Raw genomic sequence first — 26,132 nt, 5'->3', positions numbered from 1 at the left:
CTTGACAAGAGGTAACCACGGCTTTGGTTCAGCTGTACGTGTTCCCAAACCAGCTTTGCAACCTAGACTAGAGCAAGAGTTTCAGAGTGGTGAGTTATTAATTTGTAACATTTATCTTTCGTCTAAAAAGTTTTAACTGTGCATTGTCTCTACATCACAGTAACAACTTTAGTTCCATTGACTGCCTAACATTTGGTCTGTAGGGTGGGGGTGGGGGGAGGCAGCAAGCAGGCTTCTTGTCACTGTGTGTGCTGCAGCTCAGTGTGTTTCTCCACCAGTGCTCACTAGGCGAGCATTATGACGTGTATTACAAAGTGACGCAGATAGGTTACAGAAGTAAAGGCTGGACTACAATCAAGCTGTTTTCAGGCAGTTCAGAAGCAGTGTTTTCTGTTTGGTAATTGGTACAGGTTTTGTAACCATTAACAACAAACAAAAGTACATAAACAGCTAGCCTCTTATCCCGCTGTAAGACGATGTTGTGCTCTGCCCTGGGCCACGTCTTTGAGAAGACGAGCAGTGGCCAGAGGGACCGGGGAAAGCAAGCCCTATGCAGGCTGAGGCTTTGCTTGGCAGCCGGCTCCTGCTTGTGGGTTTGGTCGAGCAGCGGGCAGATTGTTACATTGTATGTTCAATTGTTACCAACTGCAGCTTTAATGCTGAGTTAAAATTTGCTGTAAACAATGTAGAGAGTGAAGACTTATCGTACAGAAACACTTCATGACCATCAAACCCTAAAATGCACCGGGATCCCCACGGAAAAGAATATGTTTTCTTGTTTTGTAGCTGCACAGTAAACCTACCTTTGTGATTATTTTCATCTTTTACAACCACATGATTCTTTTATTGCAACTCACACCTTTGGTTCTGTACTGGCATCCTGCAGGGAAGCAAAAAGAAAAACACCTAAAGGCAGTTCTTCTGTAATTTCAGGTATTGTTTGTCAGCAGTTAGCCAAGTGCCGTAAGTACCTATAATCACTGTAAAGAACATCTTGAAGGTTGTCAAGTCTTTTATATAGCGAATGGCACTGCGTGTGCTTGGTAGACATTTTTCTGAAATACAGCTTAAGCACATATTTATGAAAAGCAGAAAGAGAAATTATAAGAACAAGAAGTGGAACATTAACTGTTGCAACATTGCAAAATGATTCATATCACAAAGTCTAAACAAATCTCAATACTTTTTTATCTGTATTATTGTTTAATGAACCGACTGGGAACTCAATAATGTAAAGAAATTCAATCATAATCTGTAGCCAGTAATATTGCTTCCATTTAAGAAATGAATTTATCACATGTGAATTCTGGTTTAGAATGGATTAGTCTTTATCTGCAGAAATAAAACTAATTTCTTTGACAAGGATTGTGTGATAAAAATCCAAAGTTAGAAATTAAAGGTACCTGGGGGAGCAAAGTGATTAAAGTATGGCAATTAAGTAGTTTCTCTTTATTATCCACTACACTTGGAGTGAAATGTGGGCCCCGTTCATCCTTTGCGGAACAAATGAGGTGTTTCACCGAAGTGGAGTGAATGATGATTTGCAGGCTGTTTGCATTTGGTAATATGTTCTTGACAAAACACCCTGATCAGAGCAAAGGCATGAATGCGAGTGTGTGTGTGTGTGTGTGTGTGTGTGTGTGTGTGTGTGTGTGTGTGTGTGTGCGCGCGTGCATGTGTGTTTGTGCTACCCCACCCTTCCCCACAGCCCCAGCCACTTCATACATGGACACCATATCACTTCTATAATGCTCCCTATCACGTTAAGCCTCTCATCCCCATTGAAACCCAGCGCCTCCTTTCCCATTTCAATCTGCACTCACTGTAATATCACCCTCTCCCAATGGGGCAACTTTGCCTCCCAGCCAATCTCTTTAGGTGTATGTTTTTATACTGTCCCCAGGTGTGAGTCATGGGTCAACACTGAAACTGCGAGTAGTCCCCCCCCCCCTCTCTGTAGGCACTCCGAGACCTGGTGCCTCGCTGAGCGTGGGCTGCCCCATGTTGGATCATCAGAGTGCTGCTGTCAACAACCTCTTCATGCTTTGTGCAGGGGTGAATCACTCAGGGCATCCCAGCTGAGATGTGTTTTACTTAGTCGTGCTGTGGCACACCACCTTGGTGTAATCTGCAGTGATAGAGCTGCTGTGATGTTTTATACCAATATTCAGAGAATAAATCAATTTATATTAAAGAACATTATCATCAGCTTTTTTTTTAAATTACTTTTTACAAAATACTATATTTACTCTCAGCGGAGACAGACTTGTACATGATATAGCTTTTCAGGATATTCTCTAGCAAGTACAATCTTTCATCCTAACCCAATATCCATTTTTAAATACAAAGCAATACATTCTGTGCTCTTTTGACCACTAAACAGCATACATAAATCCCTCCATCTCTTAATATTCATGGAAATCCCTAAGTAATTTCAAAGTCAATCTGCGGTCCATTCTAAATTCTCATTTGTTCCCCAAAAAGTATGATCTAGCAGACTAACACTCTCGGGCTTGAAGTGCCCCCATGCAGGGATTGGTAGATAATTTGTAACTACCTCTGCAACTATTTCGATAATCAATTAATAATTTGTGTCATTTTCTGGTTCCAGGGTCCGTAAGATGAGGATGCGCTGTGCATTATGAACCGAATGTCTTTGGGTTTCAGGCTGTTGGACAGATAAAACACAAGATAAAACAAGATATTTGAAAAACGTCACCAAGGACTGGTAAAATGTCATGGGCATTTTTCACCATCCTGACATTTTATAGACCAAGCAATTAATCGAGACAATAATCAGCATTAATCAATAATGACAATAATTGTTAGTTGGAGCCTTAAACTCCTCTAAATCTCCCCCTCTCTTTGCCAAACATACCTTCTCAATTCCTGTGTATTGAAGGGAAGAGACTTGGAATGATTTAATTTCATAAAGCACGGTGTACTGTAGAAGAGTGTGAATTCATTTTTGATGGATTTGCTTTAGAGCTTCCACTGGTCTGCATCTCGCTGCGTGTGCTTTTGTTGAGAATATGAAAATGTCAAAGGGTTGTTTTAGAAGCAGCTATGTGTCTCTTCCATGGTGATAGTGATGTGCTTCTGGTCCTCATCCTGAACGCAAAACGTCCCCACATTAGGCAGAGTGACGCCAGTCTCTGATTAACGTGTGAATCTGTTTCTGTCATCCCGAAAATAATCGCCAATTTCAAAATCATGTAACGCTGATTGGAGTCTTTCCAGAAGGGTGTGTCACTGTGAAAGCAGAGAAGCGGGCTGATTGAAAAGATTTATTGTTGTTTGGCAAGGCGTGCTGATCAAAACCAAAGGCCACGCTGGGATGCGTTAATCAAACCACGCGTATGGAAGGGAGACTGGTGTGTTCAAATTGTAAAAAAACAAAACAAAATCCACTGGAATAAATGCGGCCCAAATTTGACAGTGTCTTCATTAAGCATTTTGATCTAAAATCTCCATCATTACTGGAACATCTGTGCTGCTTGTTAATGGCTGCTTTAAAGAGTGATATTTCAGTGTGAAATGCATTTTTAATCCCATTAGACGCTGTGTAACAAGCAAACCATGTCCCATCAACCAACCATCCACCAATTCCCACTGCTATTTTCAGAATTATAATAAGTCTCTCTTTACACAATTCTCTTAACATCTCAACCCTCACATCTCCATATCATGTGTCAAATACAAGTTGGAGCATGTGTTGGCTGCATGATTTGATTCATGTCAGGGTTGTAGCTATACCACTGAGGGTTGTGGAAACCTGGGAGACCTGACCAATCATTCAGTACCACCACTATCGAGGTGCCATACCCATAAAGAACTTAGTATTTCTTAAGAGTTTAATTCCTGGCAGTGTGTAGAAGAATTTGAAACAGCATCAGAACCTTCATGTAGGGAAATAAAATGTACATAAAAAATAATTGAACAGTCAAGTGAAGAATTAAAATAGGAAAAAGTTGGGACTATGTGGGTTGGACTTATTACTGCAATGTTTCTAAAACCCTGCTTAACGCTACTCAACCAAGATCTGTTCACAAATAATCAACAACAGGCATATGTCTGTACAAGATTTAGTTTAATTAGAAATATTTTAATAGGAAGTTTTCTCTTAAAGCAGAGCTCTCCCATAATCATCAAAACCAAAATCTGCACACATGGCCAGAAATCTTCTAATTTCCTGTAGTTACTCAAAGGACTGCAGACAATATCATTATTTCACAGAGAATATGGGAACAGTCTTTATTGGAAGTAACTAGCTGTAACAATAATACTTGGAAAGGAATAGATTGAGATTTAGGAAAATATTCATATTTCCTTTCTAGCCAGGAGTTTACTAAGAAGATAGATACCACTCTCATGTCTGTACAGAAAAAATGAAGCTATCACAAGCAGCCGGTTAGCATAGCTTAGCATAAGATTTAAAGAACATGATGTTTTAATACTTTGTTTGGTGTACAGATTAAATAAACAAGATATGGCATGTTAATTAGCAAGATTTAGAGAAGCTGGAAGAGGGATTTTGTAACCGCTGGCTAGCTGTTAGCCTCTGCTCACACCTACCTCATTTGGTCCGGACTTTCGGACTTTTCAGTTTGATCCAAATCCAAATTAGATATGTGAAACCTCCCCCAGACCACGGTCCTGACCAAACAGACGAAATTTGGTCAGACGAAAAGAGGTAGTCTCGGTCCGGATCATACTGAACCATGGTTCGGTTTGTTTCTAGTGTGAAAGCATTTTTTGGATGGCCGTTCCCGTGTGAACCGGAAATAAACAAATGCACTGAGAAATGTACGGACACAATTAAAAATCTCCCGTGACAGCTCATCTCACATGCCTTTGGTGTGAGAGACCCGGGTTCAATTTCCCACTGTGACCCATCCACAGCTATCCACCATTGTGTCCCTGAGCAAGACACTTAACCCGTAGTTGCTCCAGAGGCGTGCGACCTCTGACATGTATAGCAATTGTAAGTCGCTTTGGATAAAAGCGTCAGCTAAATTAATAAATGTCATGTTATAAGCAGTAGTGTCTCCAAAATCACTTCATCATCGGTGGTCTTCTATTGATGATACTACTACTACTACTTCACTGTTAATATAATGTTCGCACAACGAGAATGTTGGCAGTATTGTATGTATTTGGCGAATTTGTAGTAGCCTTGAGTATAGTTGTTGCTTCAGGTAGTAATGCAATAAAAATAACAATATAATGGCACCGATATGCATCTGTTCATCCCTCATTCATTCTAGTCAAAGCCAGCTGCAGAACTGTTTTCAAACCAATCAATGTCAAGTATAGGGAAACGCAGCCCACATAGAGGATGACGACAGGACGCAGGTCTGTCATGTAAAGTTCTTTAGTGCGCTTGCATAATTGCAACCAAATGTATCAACTTTGGTGAGGACCTTCAGGTGTGAAAGCCCCCTAATTCTCTCCTTTCTGTCAAATACTGAAATTTTTAAGGATTTTTAATTCATTGCCACCTCAATACTATTCATCAATTGTGAAATACTGTACATTTTCAACACTCTTATTTATATCCATCCATCCATCGTCAACCACTTATCCTGCATACAGGGATGTGGGGGCTGGGCACACCCAGGACAGGTTGCCAGTCCATCGCAGGGCCACACATACACAAACAACCACACACACGGACAATTTTATGTCTTTGGATGGTGGGAGGAACCCACACGGACACGGGGAGAACATGCAAACTCCACACAGAAAGGCTGGGGCAACCAGGGTTTGAACCCACGACCTTCTTGCTGTGAGGCGACAGTGCTAACCACTGCACCACCACCCTTATATTTTTATATTTGTTTTATATTGTGTACTTCTTTATATTCTATTTACTAACTTATTTATATTCCTTTGCACTTTGATTAGCAATGTGAGCAACTGTGACACAAGTATTTCCCCTCTTGTGATTCTGATTTACCGTACATACATGCTTTTCATCTAAGTCTCAACAAAAACTACTCTGTTAAACAAAACCATGAAGTTTGGTTATAAAAGGAAAATTGATCTAAACTTTTTTCCAGACATGGAAGTGTTTGGATCAAAATAATATCCCCCTGCATTTCCTCACTTCACTGCTCACAGCAAATAAGCCCAATTCTTCTCTGTCTCAGGAAGCCTCTCCATATAAAGCACAGCGCAGTCTCCTGGCAACTGGCACATTATTCTATTCTATTAGAGGCTTCGGGGTTTGTAATTATGGCATTTAATCTGAAGCATATAGTGTCCAACGTGAAGTCCCACTGTGACGTTGTGCTGCAGTGCATTTAGATCTAGAGCAGGCGAAGGGTCGCTCAGGTCTCCAATGCAGCGTCCTTTTATAGAATGTCAACAGACGGTTCTTGCTGAGACTCCAAATAAAACAATTTACACACAACTGGGGACCTTGACTCAAATGCTCTCGAGCTGGGAGCTAATTAAAAATGTGAAAATGTAAAAAATGTGCTAATTAAAAATGTGACCTCACACAATGTGGGGGGGTGGATTTGTTTTAATGTCAGGAGGGCACAAACAATTTTTATCCCTTTTGCTCCGTGCCACTTCTCTCTCCATCAGGCCTCTTTCTCTCCGTACACTGTGTGAGTCCCAGGGGAGTACGACTCAGGACAATGAATTGCTGATTTCACCCTGACTTGGCTAAGTAGTAACAACTGCACTCTTTAGGCTGTGGCAAATGTCACATGTCGGAGAGTTTGGGTTTGGGCGCTTGAAATTTTGGTGGGGAACAAAATGAATGCTGCCATACAGTGTGTGCATGAATTGCTGTATTTACCACACAAAACATGTTATTGCACATAAAAACTGTTTTGGCCTTCTGAAGTTATTTCCCACTTTGAAGTAAATTAATCACTACAGCAGCTGCATAAAAATGGGTCAGTTGAAACAACATCGACCAATACCTTTGGGAGAGATATTGGAATTTGTCTTCCTGCATAATTCACACCGGGAGTGATTATACTTTGTAAAAAGAGGCTGACATTTGATGAATCAAACATGTCGATTGAACTGGATTCTGGTGCGTGCAAGAGTGCTTTGATGTGTCCAGTGCTTTGTCATATCCATGAAAGTATAGATGGATTGTTTGAGGACTTTGTGAATTTCAATCCTTAAGAAACATACATTAAAGAATAAAAACTGCATGACCCAGCACAGACAGTCATACTGATCAATGTTATTTAGATTCTAGTCAAATAATGTCTGTCCAAGTACCCTGCCAGTTTACAGTCCAGTTTTTGAATGTTTGTACCTTTTAAGATATGTAGCTGTCAGTCAGAGTGACTGGGTGAGCAGGAAGCAGTTCAGTGTCCGTTGCTGAAGGACATTTGGAGAGGATAAACGGCTTTTGATGGATACACACTGGCTGTCTGCTGGGATAGAACCTGTGACCTTTCCGATAAAGGAAGGTCTCTGTGCCCACTAGGCCACCTGGCCACCTCATTTAATTTTTTTTTATAGACAAGAACCAAGGTCAAGAACATGTGTGTGTTACATTTGGGGTATGCGTGAACATGTCACATAGAGGGAGTTCATTTTAACACTGATTCTGTCCATGATCTCTGAACAAATAGGAGGGATAAGTTCTGCAAAATGACCACGTCTGCCTAGGTTTGATAGGATAGTTCATTACCGGCAGTGGAAAATAACCAATTCTCACCAAGTACTCTCTTTATTTTAATTAAGTGCTTGTTTCATACACTTGTGTTTTTGGAGTACGATACTACTTCCACATAAGTACATTTTTTATGCAGTATTGTATTCAATTGCTTTTGGAAAGATAAAAATAACGATGCAGTTATAAGTTGTATCATCCATTTCAGTTTCAGCTTTGAATCCCTCACACTTTGCAGAGCATCACTGAAATGGATTTGGATTGGCTGTTCATATTAAACTTGTAAAAGCTGATACTCTTTTTAACGCATTCATCTTTTGCTCCAAGTGGGCTTCCTGGTATTCCTTCCTTCCTTGTATTTGAAGGCTATGTTGAAGTAAATAATATAATGAATGATTATCAGTTGGTTTCAGAGCTCATAGGTCAACAACAATGGCAGTTGTTAAAATGGTAGAAAATATATCACAATCAGTAGATAAAAAATTACATACAATACAATCGGGTTTTTTTGGGGATTTACAGAAAGCTTTTGATACCATCGATCACAGAATATTATTATATAAATTGGAAAAATATGGATTTAGGGGAAATGTATATTCTTGGTTAGAAAATTATTTAACAGACCGTTTTCAGTATGTTAATTTAAATGGAGTTGCGTCCTGCTTTCAGAGAATTAATTGTGGCGTTCCACAAGGCTCTGTTTTGGGCCCCAAGTTATTTTTGTTATATATAAACGATATTTGTAAAGTGTCGGATGTTTTAAATTTTATTCTTTTTGCGGATGATTCAACAATTTATTGTTCTGGCCCAAATCTTACAGAGCTTGTGTTGGTGGTAGAGAAAGAATTATATAAACTAAAGAATTGGTTTGATTTGAATAAATTGTCATTAAATTTAAATAAAACTAAATTTATGGTATTTAGTAATAAAGAGATAAATAATGAGATCAGGATTACTATTAATGATAATGCATTAGAAAGAGTAAATCATATAAAATTCCTTGGAGTAATTATTGATTGTAAAATGACATGGAAACCGCATATTTTTAACGTTCAGAAGAAAGTATCAAAAACGATTGCAATTTTGTACAAGTTGCAATATATTTTGAACAAAAATGCATTACATTTACTTTATAGTTCACTTGTCACACCATACTTAACGTATGGTATTGAAATATGGGGAAATACATACAAAACTAGAACTAATCCAATTTTCCTATTACAAAAGAAGGTTATCAGATTAATTAACTATGCACCTTATAATTCACCAAGTAATTTACTGTTTCATCAATCAAAAATTTTGAAGTTTTATGACTTAGTTGATTTGTATACGTTAAAGTTTATTTATCAAGTCAAATATAATAAAACTCCTAAATGCTTGCAATTATTATTTACCCAGCGAGAAAGTAAATATAATCTTAGAGGATTATGTATATTTAATCAACCACAAGTACATTCTACATTAAGAGAACACTGTTTATCAAATAAAGGAGTTAAATTGTGGAATAGTTGCTGTAATGAGTTAAAACAAGCCATGTCTATTTTTCAGTTTAAAAATATCTACAAGAGAATAACATTGGAAAAATATTTATTAGAACTATTCCTATCCTATCACCTATTGGTGATAATTAAATCATACAACATATTATAATATGGGAACATATTTATATATTTAAAATTCTCGTTCTCTGTGCATGGCAACTACTGTATGGTTATGGTTACGGAAGATTGTGGTTCGAATTTTTAAAAAGGCAAACAGATTGCAGGTCTGTTGACAGGACATGCGCTTCGGTTGTGAAGGCATTTTAGGGATACTCTGACACAGGTTTCCTCAGGTCATGGTAGGGTCAATTGCTGGGCAGCCTGACTGTACAGAACAGTAGGTCAGACTCTGTCACTCCTCTCTGCCTGCTTGGTTGACTGACTGACACAGCTGTCTTTATAAGGATGTATTGTCATCCATTTGCCAAGTAACCCAAAGATCTAGATTATCTTTGGCTCTCTGTGGAAAGTGTTGCATGTGGCTTGAATGAGACACAACGTAGGTTAACGTAGGTAAGCATGTCTTGTTTTGAACCAATAGTTGATAGAATCTTAACACGTGTATAGAGGGGTGAACAATAACCTTATTTGGACATTTAGTGAATCTCTTTAAGTCTGGGAAGGATAAATATCCCCAGACAGGAAGTATCCTTGATTGGTTTTAGTACTACATTGTCTTCCCGGCTGGGCTCAATAAAGAATGCTTTGTAACGAACTTCTTCGTGACACCTGGCTCATTTCATTTTCATAACATCAATCTTCATGCTTGAAAGTCTGACCCTCTATGCGCCTATTCATCACCTCGATCTCTACACCCTTATATACCGCCTAGCTACACTTGATGTAAATTGTGAGGTGCATGAATCGTAATTTTAGGATCCTGGGCTGTACAATGACATCACTAAAAACACGTCTAGTGGGGCAAGACAGATTTTAAACTAACCCCCAGGTTAGCTAAAGTATCCGGAAGAGAAAACAAAGGGATATATGGTATAGCCTAACTTCAACTTTGACTGACCAAACCTGCCATAATTGTACGTACACACAGTTTTCCTTGTCAGTAATGGATGATTTTTTTCCTCCAAATAAAGCAGTTCAGATAATCTGAATAAATTGTTGTCTGATTCTCTGACTGCTTGTGTTTCTTGCCGCAGTTGGTTTCACTGCCTCCTTGTTACCAGATCTCAGCAGTTACTGTTGTTAATAAAGTGATATCATAACCAAAAATTATGGCAGAAAAACTATAAAAGTAAGATCCAATCTTAGAATAATTTAGTGCTCTTTTCCTCCCTGGATCATCATCAAAGACACGATGATAACTTTGACCTTGAGAACTTACCTTTCCTATTATGCTCTGTTCTTGGTGGAATAAAAAACTGCCACTCACTGAAATGACCCGACAGACCCCATCTATGGGTATTCTGGTGGCTCATTTGGCTAAGGCACATTATCAAAATTGAATCCCCTGACACATCATTTTAACCAAAACTCCTTTGACCACAAAGTAAAACATGTAAATATTCAAAAAGATACACATATCCACCTCATACACTTGTATTTGCATGGCATTTTGACTATAGACATTTGAGCAGCGCATGATTTGCATGCTGATACGTTACCTGTGTTGATTATTTAAAAGCTCCCTCTGATGCAATAGCTAGCTCTAGATAGAGGCCAGTGAGTGATTATTAATGAGACATTAGAGCACTGAAGTAGAGTTTTTAAAATGTCCATAGGTGGGTATTCCAGCAGGCTGATGCACTGCCCTGCACCGCCGTAATGAAACACCCAGGAAGTAGAAAGGGAGGCAGCAGGGAGAGAGACAGCGCAGGGCAAACTTCCACTGAGCCAAAGATCAGCAGCACCCTGAGAGGTTTCAGCCCTCTGATGCTTATTAATCCTGAGAATGAAATGAGGTTAACAGCGCTGAGTGGTTCAGAAGCATCCATCAGCAGTATGGTGTGATTTTGATCCGTGGATAGAGGACACTCTGGAGTTTTTAAGATTCTGTCAGAAAAAATTAGTGTAGACTTGTGGAGCGAGATATCCATGCTTTAAAAAAAGTGACATATTGGAAAATGACTGACAGCACTAGATTAAAAGATGTTTTTAAAAGAATTGGAAGTCTTCGCCAAGATGTAACACTTGTATTTAAGAGATATTAAATGATTAGGATGTGATTTTACAAGTTAACCATAGTAATAAGGTCAAAGGTCAGAGCCATCAAAAGGAAAAGGAAAATTAAGAGTTTAGGGGGGAAATCCAGTCCCAACGGATAAACCTGACATGATAATGATAATTCATGACAGTGGAAGAGCTTGGCATTTCTGTATAAAAATAATCTCTAATGATATTAAAGTATTTAAAATATTTCTTCTATGTTAAATGTAGTTAAATGTGTCACCCTGAATGTTACCTTCTCATCCTCCTCTCTATAATTGTCTATGTTAATCCAATCCTACTTTCCATGGGCAAGTCAGGGTTTTTGTGTAGAATTCATATTGAACGTGTCAGAGTGTGTTTCATGCTTTATTCTTGTGCTGTAATGCTTCTCGGTTATTTGTTTTATGTTTCTTAATGCATGACATTAAATATAAATTTGCTCATCCCGGCGTGCCACTGACACTGCACAAATTATTGCTTCAATAATTTGCATTTCGTCCTTCTTTGATTTTAATCTGTGAGACGGAAATGAAGGCCTTTCATTTTATGACTCAGACTTATCACTTTTTGTGCATAATCTGCTTGTACAGTAAGGACTGTAGTGAAGAGGGTATCTGAAACTGATGATTTTTGTTGCCATTTGTTTCTTTTAATGACAGCTTCGGTTCCAAAGATGCCAAAATGAAATCAGTCAGTCAAACAAATGTTTATATGGTACATCTTCTTAGTTATCTTTAAAGCTGCTATAATCAATGTGTTTTATATTAACAATTGATAAAATGACTATGTGAATGTGAAAGGTGTCGCTTGTAGTGATGTGATAGGGAATTATTAGCTCTGTGGAGTAGTGATGGGAAGTTTGATTAATTTTAGTGAATCGAATCTTCAATCTCATTCAACAAAATGAACTAATCTTTTTTGGAGTCATTTCGTTCATTTGATCTAGGCTATGTAGTACGGCGCTGTAGCCCTCTTGTGGGCGATGTAAAAGAAAACTTGGTTGTCAGGCACTGAAGACTACATGGTTTGCAAGTCTATAGTACAAGTATATTACACAAATTCACTTCTTGACCATTCTCTATCATCTTTCTATGAAGCCCCTAGTGACACATGAGCAGGCAAGGTTGTTCACCAGACAAGAGCTGTGAAACAACAGCACGGCTCTATTGATAAATAAAAAGTAGAAGTTATGTTGTGTGTCCTGTGCTGCCTGCTTCCCACAGCCCTGTAGCCAAGCAGTCATGTGACAAATGAAAGACTCAAATCCAGAGACCCACAGTTATGAGTCTTGAACTAATCAATTCTATTTCCTGTGCTGACGGAGCCCATGCAGCTGCCGTGTGAAGAGTAAATGTAAGAGTCTAGGATCATTCACGCATGCGTGAAAATTATTTAATCACTCATTGAGACTACTCGGTACTCCCAAGTCATATAAAAGATTAGTTCAAATGAATCAAACCTACACTGACACACTACACTACTGTGGAGCATTTTAGTATCTTCCAACGCATAGTTTTGGTTTTACAGCCTAAAACTTTACTTTTTTGGTTTACTCTCACCGCTCTCATCTGCATCGGTTCTAGATTCGAAAAAATCCAAAAACCCATCGTACACTACCTGTCCAGCACCCCAAGGCAGACAGGCGCAGTTAGCTGCTAGCTGGTGAAAATATTGGAGTATTTAGCTGCTGAAGAGCCAGATATTCAGTTCAATTTAATTTGTCAGAAACACGACTCCAAATAAAAGCTGATGTTTCCGCTGGATGTTTAACTAGGCACCTGTTGTAACACATGCTGAATATCAACTTAATGAGGTGTTAGTATGTGTGCTTACAGCTTGTTGGGTTGCCCCTAGAAAATGAATGCATGTTAAAAGAGTGCTTAGAACAGCAAATGGAAAAACCTTAATTGAGTTATACCACTCAGCATTAGAGAGAAGTAAAACTGACATTTGGTATATAAATAATAATAATACAGTGAATTTTTTTGGTAAAAAGTTAATAAAAACATTAATTATGGATGCTGTCATCTTCATGAACGTAAGTTTCTTGCTGGAATATGTTCAAGGACCACTCAGAAGTCTTTAGTGAGCTGCAAGTGGCCCCTGAGCGGGACTTTGAGTGCCACTGATCTACAGTACCATGTGTCAGCGAGACCATGTGAGTACCTAATTAACTGGAGGAGCTGGCTCCTCTCACTTGCAGCGATGGCAAGAGCACAGAACTTTTTCTTCAGTGCGTGTTTGCATAGTGATAAGGAATATTTCACTGAAGGTGTGATACGGCCTTCCCCACAGAGGACGGAGCTAGTTTCTGCCTAAACCAGAATCACACATAACGAATGCAGGGCAGCGCATTGCCAGTGCTGCCAGCAAGATTGCTTACGCTCTCTTCAGTGTCTGAACTCGTCCAGGAACACATAAGTGAAATAGGGGTCATCAGGCTCACACAAAGTTCCCTGCGTGTGTGTGTGGATGTGTTTGTAACGGACGGCAAGTGAATAAAAATGCAAGGCAGAAAATCTCTGAGCAAATCCGTTGGAGTCTATTTATATATTCTTTTGAAAATCCTGGAGCTCCTCTCTCTTCCACTTTCATGGTTGATACAGTCTAGAAATGCAGTGCCGCTGCAATTCTGCTCCCTCAGCTGCTCTGTGCTATTTTTATGGGCAACAACAATAGCTAACCATCATGGCCAACAACCATTAACAGCAACGGCACACATGGCTGTGTGATACAGCCCCTGTAGCACTTGATGAAAGGTGCTGTTGAGAAACACAGCAACAAGCAGACGGTATAGTGTCCAAGAAATATGAGCGCCCGGGTTTCTGCCCCATTGGCTAAGAAGAACATTTCCCCGCAGTCTCACGATTAGTTTGCTGGCGTCTTCCCTCCCGTGAAGTGTGATTCTCCCCTACAGCTGTTTGTCACACCCGTGTAAAGTATTGCCCTCCAGCCGCATGCCGGCGCACTAAAATGCATCACACGGCGAGTTTGTCACTTCAGGAAATATGAGCATATGCGGTGCTTTATGTGTCGGGCCGCTCAGCAGCTGAGTGTTACGACACCTTAAGCCAAGCGTGCCTGCCCACGCCGAACAATGGTAGCTCCTTCCAAATCAGGTCGTAGCATTTGCATAGAAATTGGTTCTAGATTGGGAGATGGGGCCCTCCAAAAGGCTCACTCTCCTTCTTCCTCTCTATCTCTCTCTCACTCTCACACACTCTCTCTCACACACACACACACACACACACACACACACACACACACACACACACACACACACACACACACACACACACACACACACACACACACATTTAAAAATAAACAGTCATATGAGAGTCTGTTCCTTTAAGGCCCAATTACTTTCGAACATAGATCACTCCTCAAGGAAGTCAGAGGGGAGGCCCTGATGAGAAATAGATCTGAGGCGACCCTTCATGTTTACCAAAAGGGTGAGTGGCAACGAGAAAGGATTTAACATGCAGAAATTCTCTGTACAGCATACTCTTTTAAGATATCTATAATTTACACGCCTTTGGTCGTCCAAACTTAATTCCCAGATGTTTCATATTCATATGTTGATTATAAAAGGAGGTCCTTAGAGTTTATTTGCCTTTAACCGCCAATATCCTTGTCATTTCTGCTTTCTTGGAGAGTAAATGGAGGAGACTGGATGGGCAGAAGGGGAACACAGAGGGGGAGATGTGGCTTTAGCGGCAAATCCTCCAAAAGTCATCTTGTCGTTGCCTCTTAAAACGAGATATATGAGCAGTTTCTCTAGCAACAGGATCTGACACAGTTATCTTACAGGAATACTTCAACATATTCTGAAAAATGGTTGTTTTCTTTAATGAAATGATTAATGAAAAGCTTTTTTCCAGGTTAGATGTTACCCCGTGTCCAGGCTTTATGCTAAGTTAAGCTAACTGGCTTCTGGCTGTAGCTGCATATTCATTCGATATCCAGTGGTAAGACTACGAGCCAACAGTCGCAAAGTTCCTCAATTATTGTGAACTATGAACGTGAACTAGTTCATTTTAATCTGCGGGAACTGAACTTTGAGATAGCTCTTGTGACGTGTGAAATTGCCGAAATCCATACAGAGTGGTATCGCCCTTTTCACTTTAGGCACAAAAACTACTTGGTTGAGGTTGGAAAACAATCGTAGTCGTGCTTTAAAGAAAGACTATAGTGGCGGTTGGATGCAGATGGTGGTCTCCTGTGTCAAGGTCACATGCTTTACGCCTCCAGCCATCCAACTGGATTGACTAAAAACAGGTATCCGTTTATTTGTAATTTCCAAAATATCACTCCGCACTGCGTACTATATATTCGTAACCTTCGTCCACTGCGGACTAGAGCAAGCAGGAGCCAACATTTGTGGTCAGATCACTTTCTTAAAATGCTCTCCAGCTGCCCTTATCTGTTGCTCTCACTGCCAAACTCTCACAGCCGGGGCAGATAAAACAGGGAACGGTGCATCATCTTCCATAAACCTTTCTGAATCTTGGCTGAACTTTTACCACTTCTTCTTGGATAGTGAAAAGGCATTTTGGAGGAGCCAGGGTTGGAGGGAAGCTGATAAATGTCAGAGGTTGATAGCTAAACTGCGGACCGAGCAGCGGGGTTCTGGAGAAACGAAGCAGAGAAAATGGCATTCTGTTGTGGAGACACTCAGCTATAGTGACAGCTACCACAGCGGGCATCATGAGCTAATGCCTGGCTGCCTGATGCAGGCGTCTGAACCTAAAGAGCACCTTTCAGTCACATCTGCCATATCAGTGTGTGAGGGCTCCGCCGCCGCGGCAGCTCGGCCATGTCAGAACTGCAGCGGGGCTGCGAGCTGACAGATGGAAAGTTTTCTTCTCGCTTTGTGAATGTCATATGTGTGATTTGGAATGTCAGTGCAACTATTTTAGGGCTGACATCTTCAGAAAGGAACTCATCACCTTTTTATGCTATGATGTATAAGCATGCAGCAGAAATTGTCCCAGTGTCAGAGAAACCTGACAAATGTCTCACAGGGAGGAAAATCAGCCAGCTCGACCAACTTTATGGAACATTATCCGCCAAGGACAGTTTGTTTTTGCAGTAAGGTGGTGATGTACAGCATTTCACAACCAGCGCAGACGAGTGTTTCTTCAGTTGCCAGGCAAGGTGGGAGCTGAATCTGATCCTGTTTAGGTGTGATAATGGACAATAAACATTTCCTGCAACATTACACACAAACGCCCACACAACAGCTTTGTGTCAGCCACGTCAGACATTCATTAATGATGACTTAACACTGTACTGTATGTGACACATAACATTTGACAGTAATACAGCTTGTCTCAGTTGTTCTTGAAGATGTAATTGAAAGTGGCACACCCATTTGTTTTGTATTCATGAACGAGCCACACTGCTGCTGTTAACAGAGCTCTTGTCAAGTCTTGTTCATGGGAAGTTCATGTTCAAGTTGAACAGGGTCTTTGAGAAACCTATTTTTTATGAATTGATCATTGGAACTTTAAGCCTTTTATATCCACAGTGGGCACTTCCATCCAAAAACTGTACAGGAATGAAACGCTGCTGGAAGATGATAATCTTTTCATCAACTGTTTTTTTGGTTTTGGCTTTAATATACACAAATGTGTATTTCAACTACACTAAATGCCTGAAGTTTTATTTACCTCGAGTGATTAAAATTGTAGATTTTAAAATTTAACTGAAAAGTCACAGCACAGGGACCCCAGGTGCTACATCTGATTGAGCACAGCATAATAGGTTTCTAAATAAAAGAACAGAAGAGGAAGGAGACTTCTATTGAAAGAGCAATCTGTGCAGTACAGTATTCACTCGAAAGAACAGACCATTGAGGGGATTTTGAATACAGCATAAAAAAAAATTTGTTGTTGACAGCTGAGCTTGGCAGGTATAGGACTGTGTTTCTGATCCAGCTTTGTTTCCCTCTATAATTTCAATTAGCAGCAGATCATGATTTTGCTCTTATGTGACTTGGACTCTGAACACAGCCCCCGTAGAGCTGCCACTTTGCCATGTTTCCTGGAGTGCAAAATTCATATTATGTGTTTGACAAAAGACATAAACGCTGTCCTCGCAGAGACTAAATGTTCTGCCGGATTATTTATGCACTTCCCTTTTTCTTCTCTTTTTTATTCAGAGAACTTTTACAGCAGGAAAGGAAGGGTACATGCTAGAGAGGCTGCTATAATGGCCTATATAAAGGTAAGTTAACAGCAAGAAATGTTTTACAGCCACTTGAAGGGAAGAATGTAAGGTACAAATCTCACACACCTCATGGCTTTGTATTACATTTTACAGCACATGTAGAAGAGTGGACGTACTGTAGCGGATAATATGAAGCGAGGTTCAGGTGAATTCTGTCCAAAATGGATGGCTTCCAGCTCTCTAAAGAAATTTGTCCCCTGCTCCTGTGCAAACGAGCCAGGGTGTTAACACTATTGACATTAGTGATGTAGGCGTACTGGGCCGGCAAGGGGGACAGCCAAGTGTGTGCTGAAGTCCCTCCGGCAGTATTCAGCGTTTGTCTCTGTGACCCAGAACTACCTCCTGACAAAAGAGTTACCTCATTTCAATGCTAATGTGCTGTTATGGGTATTTTCAAAGCGTTGCTGCTATTTATTATGAATCAGCTTACCTGAGAGGCACCGGTTAATCCTGTAGATCCCTGCACAGCTGCTGTGCACCAAGAGGTCATGGAGATAGTGTTTAAATAGACTCTGCCTCCCTTATTATTCCAAGAGGAGCACTGCAAGCCTGTTAACAGCTGACAGATTCACTATTTTCTCCCTTCATCCCGCGCATCTGGTTAGTGGCAGAAATGTGAAGATGACAAAATTAACAAAGACACTGTTTTCACAGAAGACCTCTTCTGATTGTTTCTTCATTTCTCGAAAGCACCTGTGCGAGCTCGTAGCAACCAGTCATGACCTGAAGGCAGGAACCAGCAGTGGCACTTTCTGAGCAGCTTTTGAGAGGCCAGCAAAATAAAAATGTGTTTGGAATATGGACACTGTGTAATGGAAGAAAAAAACAATCTCAAAGGGCCCCCAGCTGTTCAGTTCAATAGACACAAAGATATTGGAAAATACGTGTGGCTGGATACATGTCAGCAAGAGAAGAGTGAAAGATGTTATCTTAGTCACCCTTGTAGCGAAATATCAGAACAAAGTAAAACAATTTAACAAACTGGTCATTGTGTTGGACATGAGGCTCAGACAGACATCGAGTTGGTGTCCTCATTTATGTCCTAATCCACCGGTAGATTTGTCTCTACAGGATTAATCCCACATGTCCACTGCAGGTGTTTTCAGAAGTTTTCAAGCTGTTTATCATACATTTAGGTGCTTTTCAAAAACACATGTGCCATGTGAGGCTCATTTATGATCAATGAGATAACAGGTACTTTACTTACCTTACCCCCAGCCCACCATTTCATCTTTATTCTGTATCTGTATATATCCTGAATGCTTATCAGTCTACTGTTTCGCCGGCTGTGGAGGTGAAATAACATAAACAAACAAAAAAAAGTATTTTTCTGTTAAAGACAAACAAATGATCACTGAACAGTGATGTCATGTCAATTGTCAACAAATGTAGGCTTTTATAATTTTGAATTTCATTGTTTCAGAGACGCAAGCCGCTCCAAAAATAGACCCGACGCATAAAAACAAAGCAGAGTGGAGGAAAAGAGCCGCCAGTAACGCTTTAATTATGCTTTGGCGAGGAAGCAGCCGGGTCATGGCTAGGGTCACATGAGGCGCATCAGCTAGAATGGCCATCTATCTGCAGCAGTTCAGAGTTATTATCACTTTATTTCAGGCACCAGCGAGGGGCACTCCGATGCTAAAAGCAACTTGGCAAGCAACAATGATGATTGATTACTCTCGGTTCAGCTGGAGGATTTGGTGTTGAAGATATGTTTGTAATCAGAGCTGAATGTCTCATTGCCTCCTCTATACTGTAGGCTTGAACCACTGCCAGACAGTGAGCTTTGATGGGAAGGTTAAGTATCTTTTTAACTGTTCCGTCAAAACAGTTCAATCATTCCTCCTCTCCGGGCTTGCTACACATTGCTGTTTGTTTGTTTATTTGTTTGTTTGTGCTTTCACTCTCATATGCAGAAGGGATGCAGGTTGGTTTACCTTAACTTGTGCCACACTTATAAAAAGCCCACAGTGTTCACATTATTCATATCCCTTTCAGAAACAATATTGATCTGTATATTTGTTGATAGGTAAGATACTTTCACCGCCACATCTGCAAAGAGAAACTAAGACGGCCTCTCTGCTGCTATCTTTCATGTCAATCCAACCACCTCAGCTCTTTGTTGACATGCTTCATATCGGCTGCCGGGTCACGTTCGGAGAGAGAGCCCAGTCAGGTTAAATCACACTCCGCTTTTAGTGCTTCCAGCTGCTGTGGCTGTGGAAAACGAGAAAGTGGGGGTGATACGAATACCAACCAGGAGTGAAGTTCATGATTACAATTCGAACTGATTCTGGATCCTGTGCAGATAAAGTTACTGTGCAAATAAAGTTACTGTGAGGAAGATCAAAAAGAAGGCCAGCAGGAGGATAAAATTAGACTTTCTGATTAAACCAAAAGTCTTTGTTTTATGTGCGGATAGTTTTTGGGTTGTTTCTTACATCCCCTGTCCACCACCAGATGGCATAGTGCTGTGACTTGACTAATTTGGCCACCTAGGGCCAGTGATGGCAGTTTGCACAATTTATGTCAAAAATAATTGACAACTGTTGTCCTGTGGGAGCCCTGTTTAGGTGATTTTGAGCACTTTGTGCCACACTAAACGCCAAAATTTAAATGTACTGAGGCTTTGCAAATAAAATATAATAAAAAGAATATTTGTTCAACTTAAATATACTAAATTTGCTACAAACTTATTTAATATCTGCTTTAAACTTCTGACCTCATAGACTGAAGCTGAGAATGGTGTAGAAATGTAAAACCAGGGGAAAGACAGAGGAGAACAAATGAAATATCCTCATGTCCTTTCTTGAGGTGCTATTAGGCCTCAGGGGAACCAAAGAATTCAGATGAGCTGCTCCCTGTTCATGTCCCCCTGATGCCCCCTCCTCATGTAAGGCCGGTGCACAACACAATGAAGGAGACGGCCGCCGGTGACACCCCGCACGCCTCAGGCTGGTTCACCATGCATCAACCAGAGTGACCACTTATCTGCCGCTGTGTTACCACATATGTTGCTCTGCACGCTGCTGCTTCCGGTGTAGCAACACTGACATCTCTAGGCCTGATGGCGAACTGTTACGGCCATGGAACGTATGTCTCTGGAGTCTGACCTCCACAGTCAATAGGCCTAGAATCATGTCGTTTCTTAAGGATAATTGGGAGTAAAAGCACCAAAGGTTTTGTTAGGAATTTGATGGTTTTGACAACTGTTTTCCTTAACCAGAAATGAGGGGGGGAAACGTGGCTGCACACTGTAATCTCTGACCCACCTGAAACTGAATGTCACCAACAGAAACCATTTTCCTCTAGTCCAGAACTCAGCAACATAACTCATTATCTGTGGAATAAACACAACCCTGAGAAATCTGCTCTGTCTTACATGAATGTGTATAATTATATCCGCTGACAGAGATGACTCCCACAGCTTCACCAAGACGTGTAGTGCAGTAAACACACACTTCCATGTAAAGAGGAAACACGGTGGAGTGTGTTACAGTCGTAAATCATACATAGCCTACGCCATGTTGCTGAGCAGACAGAGCAGTCTATGTGTGCTTTATTCACAATAAATGTCCACCTTGTTGTCGGGTGACAACAGTGGAACTCCATGGTTATTTTTTCACAACTCAGCCTAAATGAAGAATAAATGTATGATACCCATTCACTTGAACTTGTTAATATAGTAGTAAAAAAATAATAAAAATAATTAAAAATACTGTGTCTTTATATAAATGATTACTTTATTATTTCTCCCCTTTAAGGATGTTTGTGTGAAGGTAAGGATGTGAAGTTTATATAGCACCTTTCTAGATCAGATGTCACAAAGTGAGCAAAAGAATGACATAAAATAGAGACAAAATAAAAACTTCCAAAATTAAGGGGCCTTTAAGGCACCTGCTTTAGTTTGAAGCAAAACAACCAACCAACCCTGATCAAAGGTCTTTAATGTGACTGCAGTAGATCTCTAATGTAGGCAGGAGCCTGACCATGCAGAGTAGTGAAAATAATCAAACGAATATCTCAATTTGATGTGGAGCCACTGTAATCACAATTGGTGTCACGCGAGGTTGTTTTGGAGACTTGGTTTTTAACATTGCAGCAGCACATCTGGGCCACTTGATGCAGCGGTGTCTCTGCAAGACAACTGAAGAGGGAATTATAAAATGGGATGAAATACTAGCATGAATATAACTATCCCCATCTCAGTCTTGGGCAAAATAGGCCAATAAGTACAGGCAATAAGCAACATTCCCCAGCTGGAACGAACACTTCACATGCTGGTTGAGAGATCAAGTCAAAAGTGACTCTTAAGTTTTGGCCAAACTAATCCTTAATTATTATTATCTGTGTTTTAGAATATACCTAAAAATAAACAAAACATAGATACTTAAGTATGCTGATGCCAAAACCTGAAATAAATACACTTTTGAGATACAGCATCTCAACCTGGACATTCTAGATGTCTATGTATAAAGTAGAGTCTTAATTGTGTCTTGAGAACATATCAGTTTATAAATAATTTATGTAAATGTAGTTTGGTGGGTTTATTCCATAGACTGAATATTAAAAGATTTGTCCTACAAAACGTCTCTATAGTGCGAAAGCGGCCAGCAGGGGCGCTATTGGTCAGTTTGCCTCTGTGTCCGGCTGGAAAAGAAAGCACCGAAGGCAGAGCCACGTGTATTTTGCGCATGCGCACTGCTTATTTATTGTCGCAGTCGACTCCCGTCACTTGGGGAGATGGCGAGAAAACCCAGGGAAATGATTTATTAGACGTTTTTAAAAGGCAAACATGGGTATCTTTGTGCTTATTCAGTCTAAAACAACGGACTCTAGATAGCAGAGGTCTCACTGAGCAGGATCATCTCTTCCATGTGCACAATAATAAGGCTAGTGGAAATTAGCTTTAACGTTATAATAAAAACAAATTCCAGCTACTTAATAGATTTGAAGCATTTATATTAGTACATTTCCCTCATATTTAACAGTTTTTTCACTGAGATGTAATGCTGCCCCACATATGAGCACTAATGCACTAAACATGCACATGAACAGTTGATTTTTAGTCTAATCCTAAACCCTGTTCCTGCAGGTGAGGCTCTCAGATGGAGGCAGTGTGTGAGCGGGGCCATGGAGGTGATGAGGAGGAGGAGGAGGAGCAGGCAGGTGCAGGTGAGGCCATGCTGTGGTCCATCCAGGAGGCGCTGGAGAGGCAGACCCTGCAGATAGGAGCGTCAGCCTGCGGGGCCACAGCTGTGGTGGACGTGCTGAAGGCCCTGGGGGTGGATGTGGGCCCTGAGGAGGCGGACCGCTGCGTCCACACACGCCTGAGGAGGAACGAGTCACCGCTGCCTGACTACCTTCTGTCCCGGAGTGAAGCCGGTAAATGTCCTGATACACAGGTGATCAAAAAAGAACATGGCCAGATCTGCTAGTCAGATAAGGAGAATAGAGGGGTCAGTTGTGGGCCCTTTCAGCACTTAATTGAATGCTGTCAGAATGACATAAAGGCATTGGTGGAATGTATAAGTACATTCCTTCAAGTAGGAATTCAAAGGCAAGACACTACAGGTGAATATAGGGTAAACTATGAAACTTTCCTAGTTCAGTACTGGCAGTAAGACAAAAAAATGTATTACAGATTTTCTGAAATGTAAAGTTTAAATATGCAAATTAGACAGTGTCTGATTAAATATGTGCCAATTTGCATATATTCCAAGAACTGAAATCTAAATGCTGGATTAAGTCAGGTTCAGAATTCCATCCATCCATCCATCGTCAACCGCTTATCCTGCGTACAGGGTCGCGGAGGGGCTGGAGCCAATCCCAGCTGATAATGGGCGAAAGGCGGGGTACACCTGGACGGGTCGCCAGTCCATCGCAGAGGTTCAGAATTATTGTTTTATTTTGTTGACATATTAGACTCAAATGTTTTTATTCCTCCATAAATCAGAAAATACTCTCAACAGGCATAAAAAAAATTCTCCTTGTTTTTGGGATTAAAATGTTATATAGTTCAGGCTATAAATTATGTCAGAAATGTCATAAATGATGTCAGAAAACGGCCTTTAAAGATATTGTATTATTCTTGAAAATCAATATTTAGGGCCCCAATATCTATTCAGATCCTTAATGACAACAATATAGAACATCTACAACTCATCTGAACTGATAACTGAATAACAAGCATGTCGGTTATGGATCAGGTAAGGTTGGAGTATTTTCAGTGTGGCATTAGTACTTTTACTTTAGTTAAGTCTGAATACTACTAGAGTGGTATTACGTCTATGTCTATATGTAGTGTAGAGACAGATTCCATAATAAATCCATGACTTAATTGTCATCTCTTATCCACAAAGCAAATCAGTTTAATGACCCACCAGTTACATCATAATGATGTAACGGTCCTGTCATATCTGAAAAGGGCTATATTTTAATTTAAAGTCCTGTATTATGAATTTGGACATAAACAATTTTAAGGATTTATTATGTTGTTTGACTACAAGACTGCTTGTCTTTTAATGTTTGTATATGTACTGTATGTATATGTACATTTGTATACTGTACTGTGTTGTGTGTCTGGATTATTATGACAAGAGGGCTTTCTTTTTGAGAAGACAAGACTCAAATCTATATATGTTCATATTCATCTTTTCTTTTTTTGTGTGTGTGTGTCATGCGGTGTATTTATTGCCAGTGTTCACAGATCTGGTAGAGTTCAAGAAAAGAAAAAAACAACCCAGCCCTACCCAGGAGCCACTTTAGATCGATCCTCTTTGAGTTGTTTAATGGAGAGTGATAGTTTTCATTAGAATTTGCATGGACTTCACCCAGAAAGGTTCTTCATGTTACTACTAAATTGTCAGATATTACGTTATAAACACTTGGCGTGAGCTCAAAGCTACCCGCTCTAGACTGTGACATCTCAGGTAATGAAATATTAATACATAAAGGATGACTTTGTATAGTTGCATATTTTAGCCGGGCTCCACAGACACTAATATTTCAGGTGTCACAGATGCTAGCAGGGACTATAACTTCCCGCTGAATGAGGCCCCGTAACGTCTTGAACTCATAAGTGCGCCTTCCTGCCAGTGTGACAGCTGGCTGCACCGCCAACCAGGCACAATTCAACAGCACCCTCTTGAATTAGACAAAGAGTTTTATGTCTCTCAGAGGGGCGACTGTAATTGACTTTTTCAGCTACAATTTTTGCATTGACATTTCAGGCACTTAGCTCAAGCTGTCATCACACACACGCACGCATCGCTGATGTTAGACACGTCGGCTTCTTTCAGGTGCGACTCACGCTCAGCTCATCCAGGGAGCAGAGGAGGCCAGTAAGGGGGAGGTGATGGGTCGCTTCTTCCATCTTCACCCTCGGCGGCGGGTCCGACTGGTCCCCTGGCTCGCACACTGGATCCGAAATGGCGCCGTTCCAGTGGCGACCATGAACATGCAGCTGGCTGTGCCCGAGGGAGAGGAGGTGCCTGACGCCTGGCACCATCAGCTCATATTTGGCGTTGCACCCAATGCTGTTTTCATGACCAATCCTTTAGATGTAGGTGAGTAAGGGCGACGAAACAGCTATTCATTTTTTAAGGGGAATCCTGTCTCCTGACCTTCATGCACACTGTTTGTGTTAAATCCCTTTTTTCAGTAAGCGAGCAAGAGGTGCACCAGAGACTCTGCAGTGAATCTGTGTTGCTGATTCGTCGGGAAGACGTCCTGCAGCGACTGACGCCAGATTGCTGTCTGTCCAGCTTATCCGACCCGCGCTGGAAAGCCCTGGATATTGAGGGTGAAGCAGTTAATTGGGCATTTATTCGTGCAGATTTTTCACCTGATACGCAAACATGTTCTGAGTGTGTGTCTCCCTGTTTTCTTCCTATTAGGCCAAGTGAGGCAGATGTGCCTAGAAGAGGAGCAGGAAGAAGACGGGGTCAGGTTAACACACATCACAATCCCCGCAGCGTACAGCTCAGGCATCACACTCTTCGCTTTACGACGGTCAGAGCTAGGACAAGAACTCCTCAACGCTCCTGAACTCCCTTTGTTGTGACTGGGACGGTTTCTCGCGAACTCCAAACTTATTTATTGGGATTTAAAATAGAACTGATAATATAACACTTTGATATGGTGGCTGAGACTGACCTCCTTGAGGAGAGAGCAATCAACAAAATATCACATGATGTTTTACTGTGCTAATAACTCAGTTGTTGCAAATGGCAGGTTAAAGCCACATAAACATTCGTGCACTGAGAGAATATATTATAGATATAAAATCATGCGTTGACAAGAAACAAAGCCACAGAAATCAGTTGCTGATTGTTAATACAACATCTGTTCTCTAGTTGCTGAAGCACCCTCTTGGACCTTTTAGCAGCAAGTGCCCACATGTGAGGCTTCATTCGCCAGCTGCGTTCTGTCACAAAACAGCTGCAAAAATAGCAATACATGTACATTTCTATCACTGATGCTTGTTTTTCCCCGTGCATTATTTCTTGGCAGTTAATTACTTGAATAAAGCATGTTTCCAATGA

At 40.7% G+C, this 26,132-nt stretch overlaps 1 protein-coding gene across 4 annotated transcripts; it reads left to right on the top strand.

Moving 5' to 3' along the window:
- LOC123979773 lies at positions 1-26,132 on the top strand. Of its 4 annotated transcripts, none has more exons than XM_046063823.1 (6): positions 1-89; positions 17,519-17,583; positions 22,682-22,971; positions 24,888-25,154; positions 25,250-25,390; positions 25,485-26,132. In XM_046063823.1, the coding sequence occupies exons 3-6, from the start codon at positions 22,695-22,697 to the stop codon at positions 25,649-25,651; spliced, it is 852 nt and encodes a 283-aa protein (XP_045919779.1). In that variant the 5' UTR covers positions 1-89; positions 17,519-17,583; positions 22,682-22,694; the 3' UTR covers positions 25,652-26,132. The 4 variants fall into 4 exon arrangements, with proteins under 4 accessions (XP_045919779.1, XP_045919800.1, XP_045919790.1 ...); XM_046063834.1 differs by lacking the exon at positions 1-89 and adding an exon at positions 14,725-14,807; XM_046063844.1 differs by lacking the exon at positions 17,519-17,583.

The sequence above is a fragment of the Micropterus dolomieu genome, linkage group LG01 (assembly GCF_021292245.1).
Source record: "Micropterus dolomieu isolate WLL.071019.BEF.003 ecotype Adirondacks linkage group LG01, ASM2129224v1, whole genome shotgun sequence".
In the NCBI taxonomy this organism is placed as follows: domain Eukaryota; kingdom Metazoa; phylum Chordata; class Actinopteri; order Centrarchiformes; family Centrarchidae; genus Micropterus; species Micropterus dolomieu.
Note: the sequence above shows the minus strand (reverse complement) of the source record. Positions and strands in the feature narration are given on the sequence as shown.